Source organism: Paroedura picta, chromosome 15 (assembly GCF_049243985.1).
Source record: "Paroedura picta isolate Pp20150507F chromosome 15, Ppicta_v3.0, whole genome shotgun sequence".
Lineage (NCBI taxonomy): Eukaryota > Metazoa > Chordata > Lepidosauria > Squamata > Gekkonidae > Paroedura > Paroedura picta.
Genome location: NC_135383.1, coordinates 26,713,437 through 26,725,929, shown reverse-complemented (window position 1 = coordinate 26,725,929; position 12,493 = coordinate 26,713,437). Strand labels below are relative to the sequence as shown.

Genomic DNA, 12,493 nt, shown 5'->3' with positions numbered 1-12,493 from the left:
GTGTTTAACACTGTCAGTCATAGACTATTAGCCTACCACCTTGCCAATGCAGATATCCAAGGTGCTGCCTTTAAATGGCTGGATTCTTTTCTCCAAGGTCAGGGACAAAGGGTGACACTAAGGAAGATACTAGGCTTGTGCAATTCAGCCGCTTTGGCAGCTGTTCCTTCCGGGCGCAGCCAGCACTGGCAGTATGGGTGGCGGCACGGGTGGCGGCATCCTTCCCCCCCCCGCGGTGCGGTGCTGGCTCAGCCCAGAGGGAACGGCCGCCAAAGCAGCTGAATTGCACAAGCCTAGAAAATACCCTCCCAATGGCACACCCTGGGTTCTGCAGGGAGCCATTCTCTGTACAATCTGTTTAATATCTCTGTCTCACAGCTGATCTGGAGTTTCAGGCTGGGATGTCATCAGTAGGCTGATGACACCCAGATATATCTGTTGATGGACAGACATCCATCCAAACTCCCAGATTGTTTGGTCAGGTGTCTAGAGTCTGTGGTGGACTGGCTCAAGTGGAATTGGCTAAAGTTAAATCCAGCTAAGAGAATCCAGGGAAGGCTGAATCAGCATACCCCAGGTGCAATTTTCAGCCCCTTTGAGGGATTCAGTCAACAGTTTTGGTAACGATGATCCTGGATGCCACCTTATCTATGGAGGCCCAGGTCACCAATGTTGCTTGTCAGGTATTCTACCATCTCTACCAGGTACAACAATTAACACCTTACCTATCAGCACTGCTGTGATCCACGCAATGGTCACCTCCAGACTGGATTACTACAACTTGCTATAAACAAGGCTGCTCTTGAAGGTGATCCAGAAACTTCATCTGGTCCAGAATGCGGCAGCGTGGGTCCTTACCGGGGACCAGTACCGGTCCGTAGATTAGTCGATACTGGGCCATGGCTCCTCCTTGTCCTCCTCCCCAGCTGCTGCCTTGGGGGCTGCCTTGCCACTCTGCTGCCAGCTCACCTTTGGTGCTCTCCAGCAGCTGCCATGGCTGGGGTTCCCCCTCCATGTGGCACTGCGCAGCTGCTGCTGGCAGCGCTCTCCAGCAGGCGGCAGGAAGTCAGGGGCTCTGGCGGGAAAGCAAGTGGAGCAGGGGCTCAGGCGGCATCAACGTCCCTCGGCAAAAGACTACCCCTCCCCCGGGCTTCAGTAAAATTGTCAAGCGTTGACCGGTCCCCGGTGATATAAAGCAGTTGGGGACCACTGCTTATCGAGACCCAATGAAGGACATATATTCAACCTGTGCTCTCCCAGCTACTTTGGGTCCAGACTGAAGACCAGAACAAGTTAAAAGCTTTGGTTCTAATTTTTAAAGCCCCAAATCATCTGGGACCATCATAACTGTGGGACCACCTCTCCCACTTTGTCCCCCAAAGAAAAATCAGATTGAGCAAACAATATATGTTGTTCATTGCTCCAAGTCCACTCCATCATACAAAGCAGTCTATAAATTTAAATAATTAAATGGTGATTCCCTGTTGAGAGGAGTAGAAGCCAAAGTATATCGACCGGACTTGTTGTCTCAAGAGGTATGCTGTCTACTTGCCACGAGAATTAAGGATGTCACAGAAAGGGTGGAAAGACTTGTAAAGCCCAAAGACAGATATCCTTTCTAGGCATGTGCACTAACAAAAAAAAATCAGACCACTTTGGGTTCAGAAGAACCCACTTCGGACTATTGGAAGGACGATTAGAAGGTTGTCCGAAGCAGCTGCTTTGGATCCAGCTTTGGCCAAAGCACTTCGGAGATGGCTCCATTGACTTTAATGGGGAACTTAAGGTTTATGAAGTCTCCATGGCCGGGGGTTTAAGTTAGAGCCCCCAAAGTGTCAGGATAGCTTCAGAAGGCTCTTATATGACTCCTCTCCAAGATTAAAAAAGGTTGGACCAGGGGATGCAATTCTAGGGGCTTCCAAAGAGGGTGCCCCCATCCTACCTCCATTATATTCCATGATGAGAAAAAACAGACTCTCTATTCTGATCTTCATCATCGGACATAATGGGCCATTACTTCCAATGGTGACAATTTATGATCAGAACAGAGTCAATGTTATCTCATCAACTTTAAACCGCTCAGCAGTATTAAATAAAAGCGTAAGGGGTAAGTGGGAGGAGAGTGGGCGGGCTCTGTCCGGGATAAAAACTCGGAGGAGCGAATCAGGAGCCGCGAAGCAGCTCCTGATTCGCTCCTCCGAGTGCCACTCCAGGGCCACTTGGCCCACGCTGCCGACTCTCCATTCTTCCGAGGCAGCCATTGTCGCCTCAGCGCCCACAGCACGGTAAGTCGCCCACGGGCACCGGCATGGCTGCTGCGGAGGAGCCTCCCCGCACGCCGCTGGGCTGAGGGAAACCTCCTTTCCCTCCACCCGCCAACACCCCTTCCCCAACCTCCGTGCTCGCCCCTACCCCCCCTGCACCTCCCCAAATGGCTCTCCGCACCCCACCAACGAGCCCTTCCCACCCCGGCCTGCACGTCCCTTCCTGGACCCCATTTGCTTACCATTTGTGCCGTCAGCCGCTTCCCCGACGCTTTCGTCACCTCCCCACCGCCGCCAACATGCCACCAGGGCTGCCTGCCCACGCGCCGCTCCTATTCCCTCTGCGGCCTCACTGCCACCGCCGCCGCCCCTGGCCCCTGGCCGCGCCGATGGCAACAGGCCAGGGCCACGCCTGCGAACAACACTGAGCCGGCCCGCCACCTCTGCCACGCCTCGCTGCAGTCGTCCCCGGGACCTGGCCTTGCCACTGGCTACAGGATGGCCCCGCGCCCGCCAACGCTGCAGACCCAGACCGCCGCCGTGGCCACACCTTACTACCGTCACCTTCTTCCCCCAGCCGTCGCCCCGCCGAACGCCCTGATCCTCCGTCCTGCGACCGCACCCCCGGCTACAGGTACTAGCGCCCGCTGTATTCTGAGGACAGCGGGCTTTATTTCTAGTTGGATATAATGGAGGTAGGATGAGGAGCCCTTAGAATTGGACCCCCTGGTGAGGAAATACTTGTGTCTGAGCATGAGAGCTCAGCTGACAGTCTTTGGGTAAAAATAAAAGTAAGAGATAATATGGCAGGAGTCTGCTACAGACTGCCAGGCCAGGCAGAGGACTTGGATGAGATGCTCCTAGACCAGACTACAAAGTTCTCAGAGAGACAGGACCTAGTGGTCACGGGAGATTTCTGTTACCCAAATATTTGTTGTAAGACCAGCTCTGCTAAAAATGAAAACTCCAATAAATTCTTGTCTTGCTAACAATGTCATTTCCCAGAAAGTGGAAGAGGCAACCAGGGAGTCTGCAGTTTTAGACTTGATTCTCACCAATAGGGAAGAAGTGATTGATGAGGTTAAAGTTGTGGGTGCGCTTGGTAGTAGGGACCATGTGATTTTGGACGTTATGATCCTGGGGAAGAGAAAAGCTGTACATAGTCACACATACAGGTTGGACTTCAGGAGAGCAAATTTTAACAAACGTGATGTTGGTAGAATCCTATGGTCAGAAAAACTAAAAGAGATGAAAGTCCAAGAAGGTTGGGAGTATCTCAAAAGTGAAATACTGAAGGCACAATCACAGAGAAGAAAAACTGGGAGGAACCTAAAGAAACCAGGATGGCTCCATAAACAGCTTTCAAAAGTGAGTAAGACAAATCTTCTGGGCAGCTGAATTGCATCCAAGGCTAGTAAAAGAACTTGCAAATGTTATCTCTGAGCCTCTGTCCATTATTTTAAACCATTTTTGGGGAACAGGTGAAGTGCTAGAAGATTGGAGATGGGCAAGTTTTATCCCCACCTTCAAGAAGGGGGAAAAGGAATATCCAGATAACTGCCAACCTGTCAGCTTGATGTTATAGCTGGCAAAATTTTAGAACAAATCATCAACCTCAGTCCTTGAGCAGCTAGAGCACATGGCTGTCACAGAATCATAGAGTTGGAAGGGGCCATACAGACCATCTAGTCTAACCCCCTGCTCAACGCAGGATCAGCCCTAAGCATCCTAAAGCATCCAAGAAAAGTGTGTATCCAACCTTTGCTTGAAGACAGCCAGTGAGGGGGAGCTCACCACCTCCTTAGGCAGCCTATTTCACTGCTGAACTGTGAATTTTTTTTCCTGATATCTAGCCTATATCGTTGTACTTGTAGTTTAAACCCATTACTGCGTGTCCTCTCCTCTGCAGCCAACGGAAACAGCATCCTGCCCTCCTCCAAGTGACAACCTTTCAAATACTTAAAGAGGGCTATCATGTCCCCTCTCAACCTCCTTTTCTCCAGGCTGAACATTCCCAAGTCCCTCAACCTATCTTCATAGGGCTTGGTCCCTTGGCCCCAGATCATCCTCGTTGCTCTCCTCTGAACCCTTTCAATTTTATCGACATCCTTCTTGAAGTGAGGCCTCCAGAACTGCACACAGTACTCCAGTTGTGGTCTGACCAGTGCCGTATACAATGGGACTATGACATCTTGTGATTTTGATGTGATGCCCCTGTTGATATAGCCCAAAATGGCATTTGCCTTTTTTACCGCTGCATCACACTGCCTGCTCATGTTTAGCTTAAAATCCACAAGTACCCCAAGGTCTCGTTCTCACACAGTGTTATCTAGAAGCGTGTCCGCCATCCAGTAGGCATGCTTTTCATTTTTATGACCCAGATGCAGAACTTTACACTTATCTTTATTAAATTGCATCTTGTTCTCATTTGCCCATTTTTCCATTGTGTTCAGATCTTGTTGAACTCTGTCTCTATCTTCCGGAGTATTTGCCAGTCCTCCCAATTTGGTGTCATCTGCAAACTTGATGAGTAGTCCCTCCACCCCCTCATCTAGATCATTAATAAATATGTTAAAAAGTACCAGACTGAGCACCAAGCCCTGAGGTACCCCGCTACTCACCTCCCTCCAGTCTGATGAAACACCATTGACAACTCTTTGAGTGCGGTTCTCTAACCAATTCCCTATCCACCTAACTATCTGAAAATCCAGATTGCAGTCCTTCAATTTATTCATCAGAACATCATGGGGAACCTTATCAAAAGCTTTACTAAAATCCAAGTAAATGACATCAACCAAATTTCCACGATCCAGCAAACTTGTTACTTGGTCAAAAAAGGAAACCAGATTGGTCTGTCAGGACCTGTTGGAGACAAATCCATGCTGACTTCCTTGGATCACCAAATTGTCCTCCAGATGTTTGCAGATCGCTCCCTTTAATATCTGCTCCATTATCTTCCCCCCAACAGAGGTCAGACTCACTGGTCTGTAGTTTCCAGGGTCATCCTTCCTCCCTTTTTTGAAGATCGGAATAACATTTGCTCTTTTCCAGTCCTCCGGGACATCTCCAGTCCTTAAAGAGGTTCCGAAGATGATGGACAAGGGCTGTGCAAGTTCTCTGGAAAGTTCTTTGAGCACTCTCGGGTGCATTTCATCCGGACCAGGGGATTTCAACTCATCCAGTGCAGCTAAATGCCTCTCGACAACCTCTCTATCCATGTTAACCTGCCACCCAGACACTGTCCTTTGGCGCGAGGCCAGTGCCGCGGCATGGAGAGGAGGCAGAAATCCGTGATGCCACCAGCACTGCCCCTCCTCTCTATGCTGCGGCACTACCCGCCTCACACTGAGGCCCCCAAACTGAGCCGAAGCCTACACTGGACTCAGACTTTTGCCATAAGCTATGTAAGACATCTTTGTTCCAACTCAGCGTTTGAGATTTCTTCTGATTGTTCAGCTGAGGACACATTTTCCTGGCTGCATTGGGGGTCAGGGGGTGGTGCTGGGAACATATTATTATAGGTATTAAATTAGCAAAGCATTTATTCATTAGTTATTTCCTTGGGATGTGGGAAAGGTGGTGTAAATTATTTTAAACACATGAGCATTGGTATCAATTTTAGGGACAGTATGGGATCTGTTTATTTACCTACGTTTTGTTTTAAAATGTCTGGTTTCTCGTGGCTAGCTCCTGGCCTACGGTGAACCAGCTGACGAAGCTCAGGAAGTCTGCATGCACAAAAGAGGAGTGTGTCCATGTTGCTCCTTTCAAGCCCCAGATGTACCACAAACGACAACATTAAGCGTATGCAGCCTTGTAAAACGTTTATGGGTCTGTCTCTTTTGGAGACATGTTGGCAGCGCTGTTTGCTTGCTTTTCCTAATTATATCTGGCTGCTGGGTTTGCCCTTTCTTGACATTTATCTGGCTTTGACAACAAGCATCAACTAGAAATGAGTTGGCTGGGTGGGGGGGGGGGCAGCAAAGCTAGCTCCTTTTCTCAACTGTCATTACTGTTTTTAAAACTTGTTTTCCTTTGCTAACAGCATGGCACCAACTGGGCCACTGCTCAGACATGTAAAAACAAGTGCCTTGCATTGCAAGGTTTTATTTATAAGGACCAGACAGAAAAGCACACACCAGGCAGTTTGCCATTTTCTGACTGAAGCTCTGGATAATTAAATAGGGACGATGTGGACCTGTCCCATCAAGGAAGAGGCTAATTCCTTCATGGCATCACATGTGCAATGTTTGGAAAAGCGAGACCAGGGCAAGCAAGTGCAGCATGCCATCTTTAAGAACCCCCCTCTTGGAGCCTTGCCAGCCCTGTGCCTGTCCCCCCCCCCCCGAAGCAGAAGTCTCATTTCAGCACTTGCTGCCAAATGCTGCCTTCCTAAAAGGCTTGAGATGAAAGCCCCTGCAATCTGTAAATCAAAATGCCTTGGGATTCTGGACCCCCACGCCTGCCCTCTCCCTCTGGGATGTCTTGCTTATAGGGGTGAGGTGAAGATTTGGAGGTAACTTTTCTTTTGTTTGTCAGAGGTATGTGGAAATCTGATGAAGACAAGCAGGTAGAGAAGCGGCCGGTGCCTCCTTGCCTGATCACACCATGGTGGCCTGGAAGGGACGCTGCTCAGAACGCATTGTGTGGCCGGGCTGGATACTGAGCAGGGAGCAGATCATCTGCTGATGTGGCTTTTTCTTGGCTATTTAACAGGCTGTTGCCGACTCCCGAATGTTGCATTTGCATTCCTTCATGACATCACGCATGCAATGTTCAGAAAAGTGAGATGAGGGCAATGCAGTGCAGCATGCCATCTTTAAGAAATGCAATGTCTGGGAGAGGGGGAATCGTCTTCTGGAGTCCATGGGGAGAAGGATGTGGATCACAGGTCAGGTGAGACCCCCAAGCGGTGGTTGCATTTGGTTCAAATAAAGGGTTTCATTTGTTTGGTTTGAAACAAATGAAACAAAGTTTTGAAATACCCATAGCTTTCACCTGTCAGGGCTCAAAAAACTGTGGATAAAACATAAACTTTAGGATGCTTTAGGCTGCTTTGGGCTGATCCTGCGTTGAGCAGGGGTTGGACTAGATGGCCTGTATGGTCCTTTCCAACTCTGATTCTAACCCTGGTTTTATCCTTCTGCCCCGGCAATCTGTATGTTACTCTATTCCCCACTGTTAGCTGAGGTGCCACTTCCTTTCCTGTGGTGGCCATCAGATTCTTCCAGAGCTGCATGACAGGAGAAAGCAAGCTTGGTTATCAATGGCACAAGAACCATATCTGGAAAGCTGGAAGTCTGGTTGCTAAGTGGCATCCAAGCCTCAACCAAGTCATACAGCCAGACTTTGCCTGTGGATTCTCCAAGGAGGACATTCCATTCTTCTCTTGGCACATCTGGTCCTTTCCCAATTAACTGTACTGTTAGCAGGTTTATCTAAAGTTAGATGCCTTGATAGTCAGGCCCACGATGGCAATGAAGAAGAGTTGGTTTCTCTACCCAAAGGAGTCTCAAAGCGGCTTCCAATCACCTTCCCATCCTCTCCCCACAACAGCCGTCCTCAGAGGTAGGTGGGGCTAAGAGCTCTGACAGAACTGCTCTGTGAGAACAGCTCTACCAGGACTGTGACTGGCCTAAGGTCACCCAGCTGGCTGCATGTGGAGGAGGGGGCATCAAACCTGCTTATCAGATTAGAGCCCACCACTCTTAACCAAGCCGGCTCTTGGAGAGGCATGATACTGTTCTTGTGTCAGTTTTTTAATATCATTTTCAGTGCCTACACGGACCCTAAGGGAAAGAGCAGGATGGCATTTCATGACACAGGTTTCATTCACTGGGTTGGCGAGGAACCAACGAAGGGGCCAGGCCTGCCGCCAAGTGGAGCGGTTGTGTTGCTTTACAAAGCTGGACTGGACCTGCATGACCTGCACTCCTGAATGTTGACTTTTTAAAAGCCAGTTTCTTGGTCTCCTGGCTAAGAACACAAACCCGGCTGTCCTTCTACTAGTGCAAGCGAAGGCCTGGATTTCTGTTTCCCTACTGGCTACACAGCTGCCCAAATAGTAAAGCAACGGCCACTCTGCTCCCTGCCTCCAAGCTCTGGCACTCGGAGCCACTTGGTCAGAAGACATGGAAACAGACTTTAAAAGCTGCACGTGGAAGATGCTTGGCCACTGACATGGTGGAACTTCCATGGCATACTGGGTTATTCACTGGTTGCTGCCTTCCATCTCCTGACCTCTGTGGCTTACAGATCTTCTTTTTCTTCCTGCATTAAATATCCCACATTCTGAACTTAATATTTGACATGCTAAATATTACCTGCAAATGAAGCCATAACAAGCAAATTTGCATTAATATTCTAGATGTGCAAAATCTTGGCACATGGAAGTCAGCTATTTTTCAGTGCAGGGTTTAGATACTTTGAAACCAGATGATGAACAGTCCTCGTTACGTTCCAAAACAGGTATTCTCCTTCCTCCCTTTTAAATAGTGTAATTTTAGAATGGACAGAATTTGAGCACATTGTGTTGTTTTCAGCTCCTCCTCGAGCCCCCAGTAAGCCTCTCGAATCAGACCAGCTTTTAATTCAGCAGCCTGAGAGCTGGAAGGAGAAAAGCTGCCCTGCTGCTTCCCACACACAAAGGGCAGGTACAGAATGCACTCAAGGACTGCCCTTCCGGACTTCTGCTGAGCAAAAACCCTCCACCATTCCCTCCAGGATGGTTACAAGCACTGCAAGAAACTCATGCCCACCACATTTAATGACAGTTTCTGCATCCCCATAACTCCTTCTGACAACTCGCAGTGGCAAAATGTATAACACACTTTTATAGGGAAGAGTGAAGAGAGAAAAAGTCTTGAGAAGCCAGTTTTTCACAGAGAGCTCTTCGCTGTTCCAAGAGAAGCATTAAAAAAACCCAAAAAACACAGCATCTCTGATAACACAGAGAAGATCCCAAGGAGATAAGCGACACTGTTAGGCTTTGGTGATGTAGCCTTCTCGGATCAGGAAGTCGTAGATCTTTCTGGTTTTGTTCACGTCAATCTTGATGAGGGCTCGTGCCTGGGCCAGCCGCAGGCCGCCTTGTTTGTGGCACTCGCTGACTAAGGCCGCTTTATACTCCAGGTAGGCTCCAGGGACTAATCGGACCACCTGGCAGAGCTGGGAGAAAAAGCCACAGGTCATTCACAGCTTGCCATACGGTCCTCTCCCGCAAGAGGCCAGAGGAACACAATCCGGCCCTCCAAATCCCTGCTGCCTCTACCAGGAGAGGGAGAGCTTGTTTCTTAACAAAGCCGGCAAATGTAACCAGAGAGAAGCCAACTTGGCTGGCTGTCATTTCAGCTCCCTAATAGTCACACCAACTGGCCCTTGGCTCTCCAGCCAGCCAGGAATGCTACTCAGGAGGCTAAGCAGACCCTGGGTGCTTGTGAACTGGGAGGCTTCATGACAGGGAAATTCCTCCCAGTCCCCCCTCTGAAGACTGACACGGAGCTTCTAAGGCCCCCCAAGGAATGCTAGGATCATGACACGAAGGCCGGCCATTCCTGGAAAGCCCCACCCAGGGTCGCCTAAATTCAGCTGTGTTTAGGATCATTTGGGAATCGGTCCCATTCTATTCTTGAAGGGCCAAAAGCTGTTTCACTGTTGTGATTTGTTCTTTGCTTACCTCTTTCTCCTTCTCGTTCAGCTTCTCTGTGCCTGGGAGGCCGGTCAGGTTCAGTGGAGGGGCATTCCTCCGACCTGCGGGGAGGCAACAGCAAGTCAGCACAACCCCTACAACAGTCACAGTGAGGCTAAGATTAGCAAATTCAAAAAAACTTTTTTTTTTTGCATTTGAATTTGGTTAAGATTAGCTGTGATGAAGAAGAAGAGTTGGGCTTTATACCCCACTTTTCACTGCCCAAAGGAGTCTCAAAGCAGCTAACAATCACCTTGCCTTCCTCTCCCCACAACAGACACCCTGTGAGGTAGGTGGACTTAAGAGAGCTCTGACAGAAGTGCTCAGTGAGAACAGCTCTAGCAGGACTGACTGACTCTGCAGAAAAAGCCAAACATTTGTAAGTGTTCTTGAGAAAGGAGCTGTGTGTGTGTGGGGGGGGGGGGGATGCAATGACATTATAACATTTATAAAGTCCCATGTAGCACAACAATGGGTCACCCAAACTTTCCTCAAATTCCAAACTGGTCACTGGACATCTGGAGAACCACAGTTTGGCCAGCCCTGCTGTAGAGTGGCTAAGCAGCCAGCTTTTAAGGAGAGAGGAATTAGAAGGCTAGGAATGGAGATGTGGAAAGAGAATCACTATGGATCTGCGTTGTGTGGATTAACATTTTATAGCTAACCTATGCAGCCTCTAGAACTGGAGTAGGAGTAGGTTTTTATATGCTGCTTTTCTCTTCCAGAAGGCATCTCAAAGTGGCTTCCAGTTGCCTTTCCTCTCCCCACAACAGCCTCCCTGTGAGGTGGGCGAGGCTGAGAGAGCCCTGATATTCCTGCTCAGTCAGAACAGCTTTATCAGTGGCTAGCCCAAGGTCACCTAGCTGGCTGCATGTGGGGGAGGAGTGGGGAATTGAACCCACCTTCGCGGATTAGAAGTCAGCGCTCTTAACCACAACACCAAGCTGGCTCCAAGATAAAGCTCCAAAGACCTGTGTTTACACAGAGGCCAGTGCTGCTCAGCACAATGGTACAGATTTCTTAGCAAAGCCAGGCACCTGAACCCAGAGCAGGCAGCTGGGTGATACACTGAACCACACTTGTTCTTGTGACAGATCAATCGGGGTGTTTTCGTCACACGGAAAGGTCACTAAATCTCAGATGCCTTGCTTGCATCACATCCCCATGGAAGGCTAGGCTGACAAACCAGCTGCATGTCACAAAACTGAAGTGCTGCCACATGACTCAGGCGCAGGCTGTGAGGTGTCATCAATGGAAATATGCAATTGAGCAACAGGTAATAGCCCTATGAAACAGCACACTGTCAAGAGAGAAATGCTGTTTTTTAAAAAAGAGTGGCAGCTGCCTTTTTCATTTCATCCTGAAGGGCCACATGCAACATTACCTAGTTCATAGAATCATAGTTGGAAATGACCGTCAGGGTCATTAACACCCCGCAGAATGTAGGAAATTCACAACGACCTGTCCACACACAGTGACCCCAATTACATGTCCATATTATCTCCGCCCCAAGAAAGCCAGAATCCCTGGCCAGTCTGGCCTGGAGGAAATTCACCTCCTGACCCCAAAGTGGCAATCAGCATTTCCCTGGGCGTGCAAGAAAGGGCCACAAGAGCCAAGCTCAGACACAATCCCTTCCTGACCACCCACTCACAATCTGCCTAAATTCATAGAATCAGCCTCTCCATCAGATGGCTCTCTAGGCCTCTGCTTAATAACTTCCAAAGGAGGAGAACCCACCACCTCCCGAGGAGGCCTGTTCCACTGAGGAACCTCTTTAATGATCTGGAACATCTTCTGGGTGTTTAGCCAAAAATTCTGTTCAATTAATCTCAATTGATTGTTTCTGGTCCAATCCTCTGGAAACAATTCTGCCCCAACCTCTATATGGCAGCCCTTCAAGTACTAATGTGTATAATTAATTGCTCCATGTCCAACAAGGATGCATTTGGGCCCCCAGTTGGGGCCAGAAAGTCAGCCCCACAGGCTCCCAGGGGTGTGCTGGCCCATCTGGTGATGTGTGAGTGCTCAGATGAATACAGGGCGGCGTTGGCACTTCAGGGAGCTGGATGGCCTCCCTCCCACATGCCTGGCAGCAAACACTGGGCAGAGAGAGGAAGCAGAGGAGACGGCAGCAAGCAACACTTTTTCCCCAGCTGGGGTCTCCTGGACTAAAAAAAATCCCAGTACTACTGAAAGATCCTGGGTCCAATTACCAGGATGGTATTTGTATCTGGGATTTTTTGGAAATCCCTAATTTGTGGGGTAGCGAATAGATGAAATATAAAGCCAGCCACCCCTGGGGCTGGCTTTGCTTCTCCTGCAGCGTGGCTTTGAAAAGCCCCAGTTGTTGTTCCTCCCGTCTCCGCCATCACACCAAGGCCCGGCTGGGAGGGCTTCTGCGCTCCCCATGCACTGCAGGGAGGTCTCTTGCCACTGCACGACAACCTGAGAGGATGAGATGGGGGGGGGGGGGAGCAGAGACCTCTCAGCTCCCACTGGCACAGCTGAATGTCCCTGAATAAAAGCCACAACAATTCAG

General features: G+C 49.3%; 1 protein-coding gene across 4 annotated transcripts in view; it reads right to left on the bottom strand.

Moving 5' to 3' along the window:
* Nucleotides 1-9,012: 9,012 nt before the first annotated feature.
* The window catches only part of TADA2A (transcriptional adaptor 2A), a 44,711-nt gene continuing 41,230 nt past the window's right edge, over nucleotides 9,013-12,493 (bottom strand). For all 4 annotated transcript variants that reach the window (XM_077311773.1, XM_077311775.1, XM_077311772.1 and 1 more), the window contains exons 15-16: nucleotides 9,940-10,013; nucleotides 9,013-9,431 (exon numbers count right to left, since the gene is read on the bottom strand). In XM_077311773.1, the coding sequence (XP_077167888.1) occupies nucleotides 9,246-9,431; nucleotides 9,940-10,013 (260 nt within the window). In that variant the 3' untranslated portion in view covers nucleotides 9,013-9,245. The remainder of the gene's footprint in view (nucleotides 9,432-9,939; nucleotides 10,014-12,493) is intronic.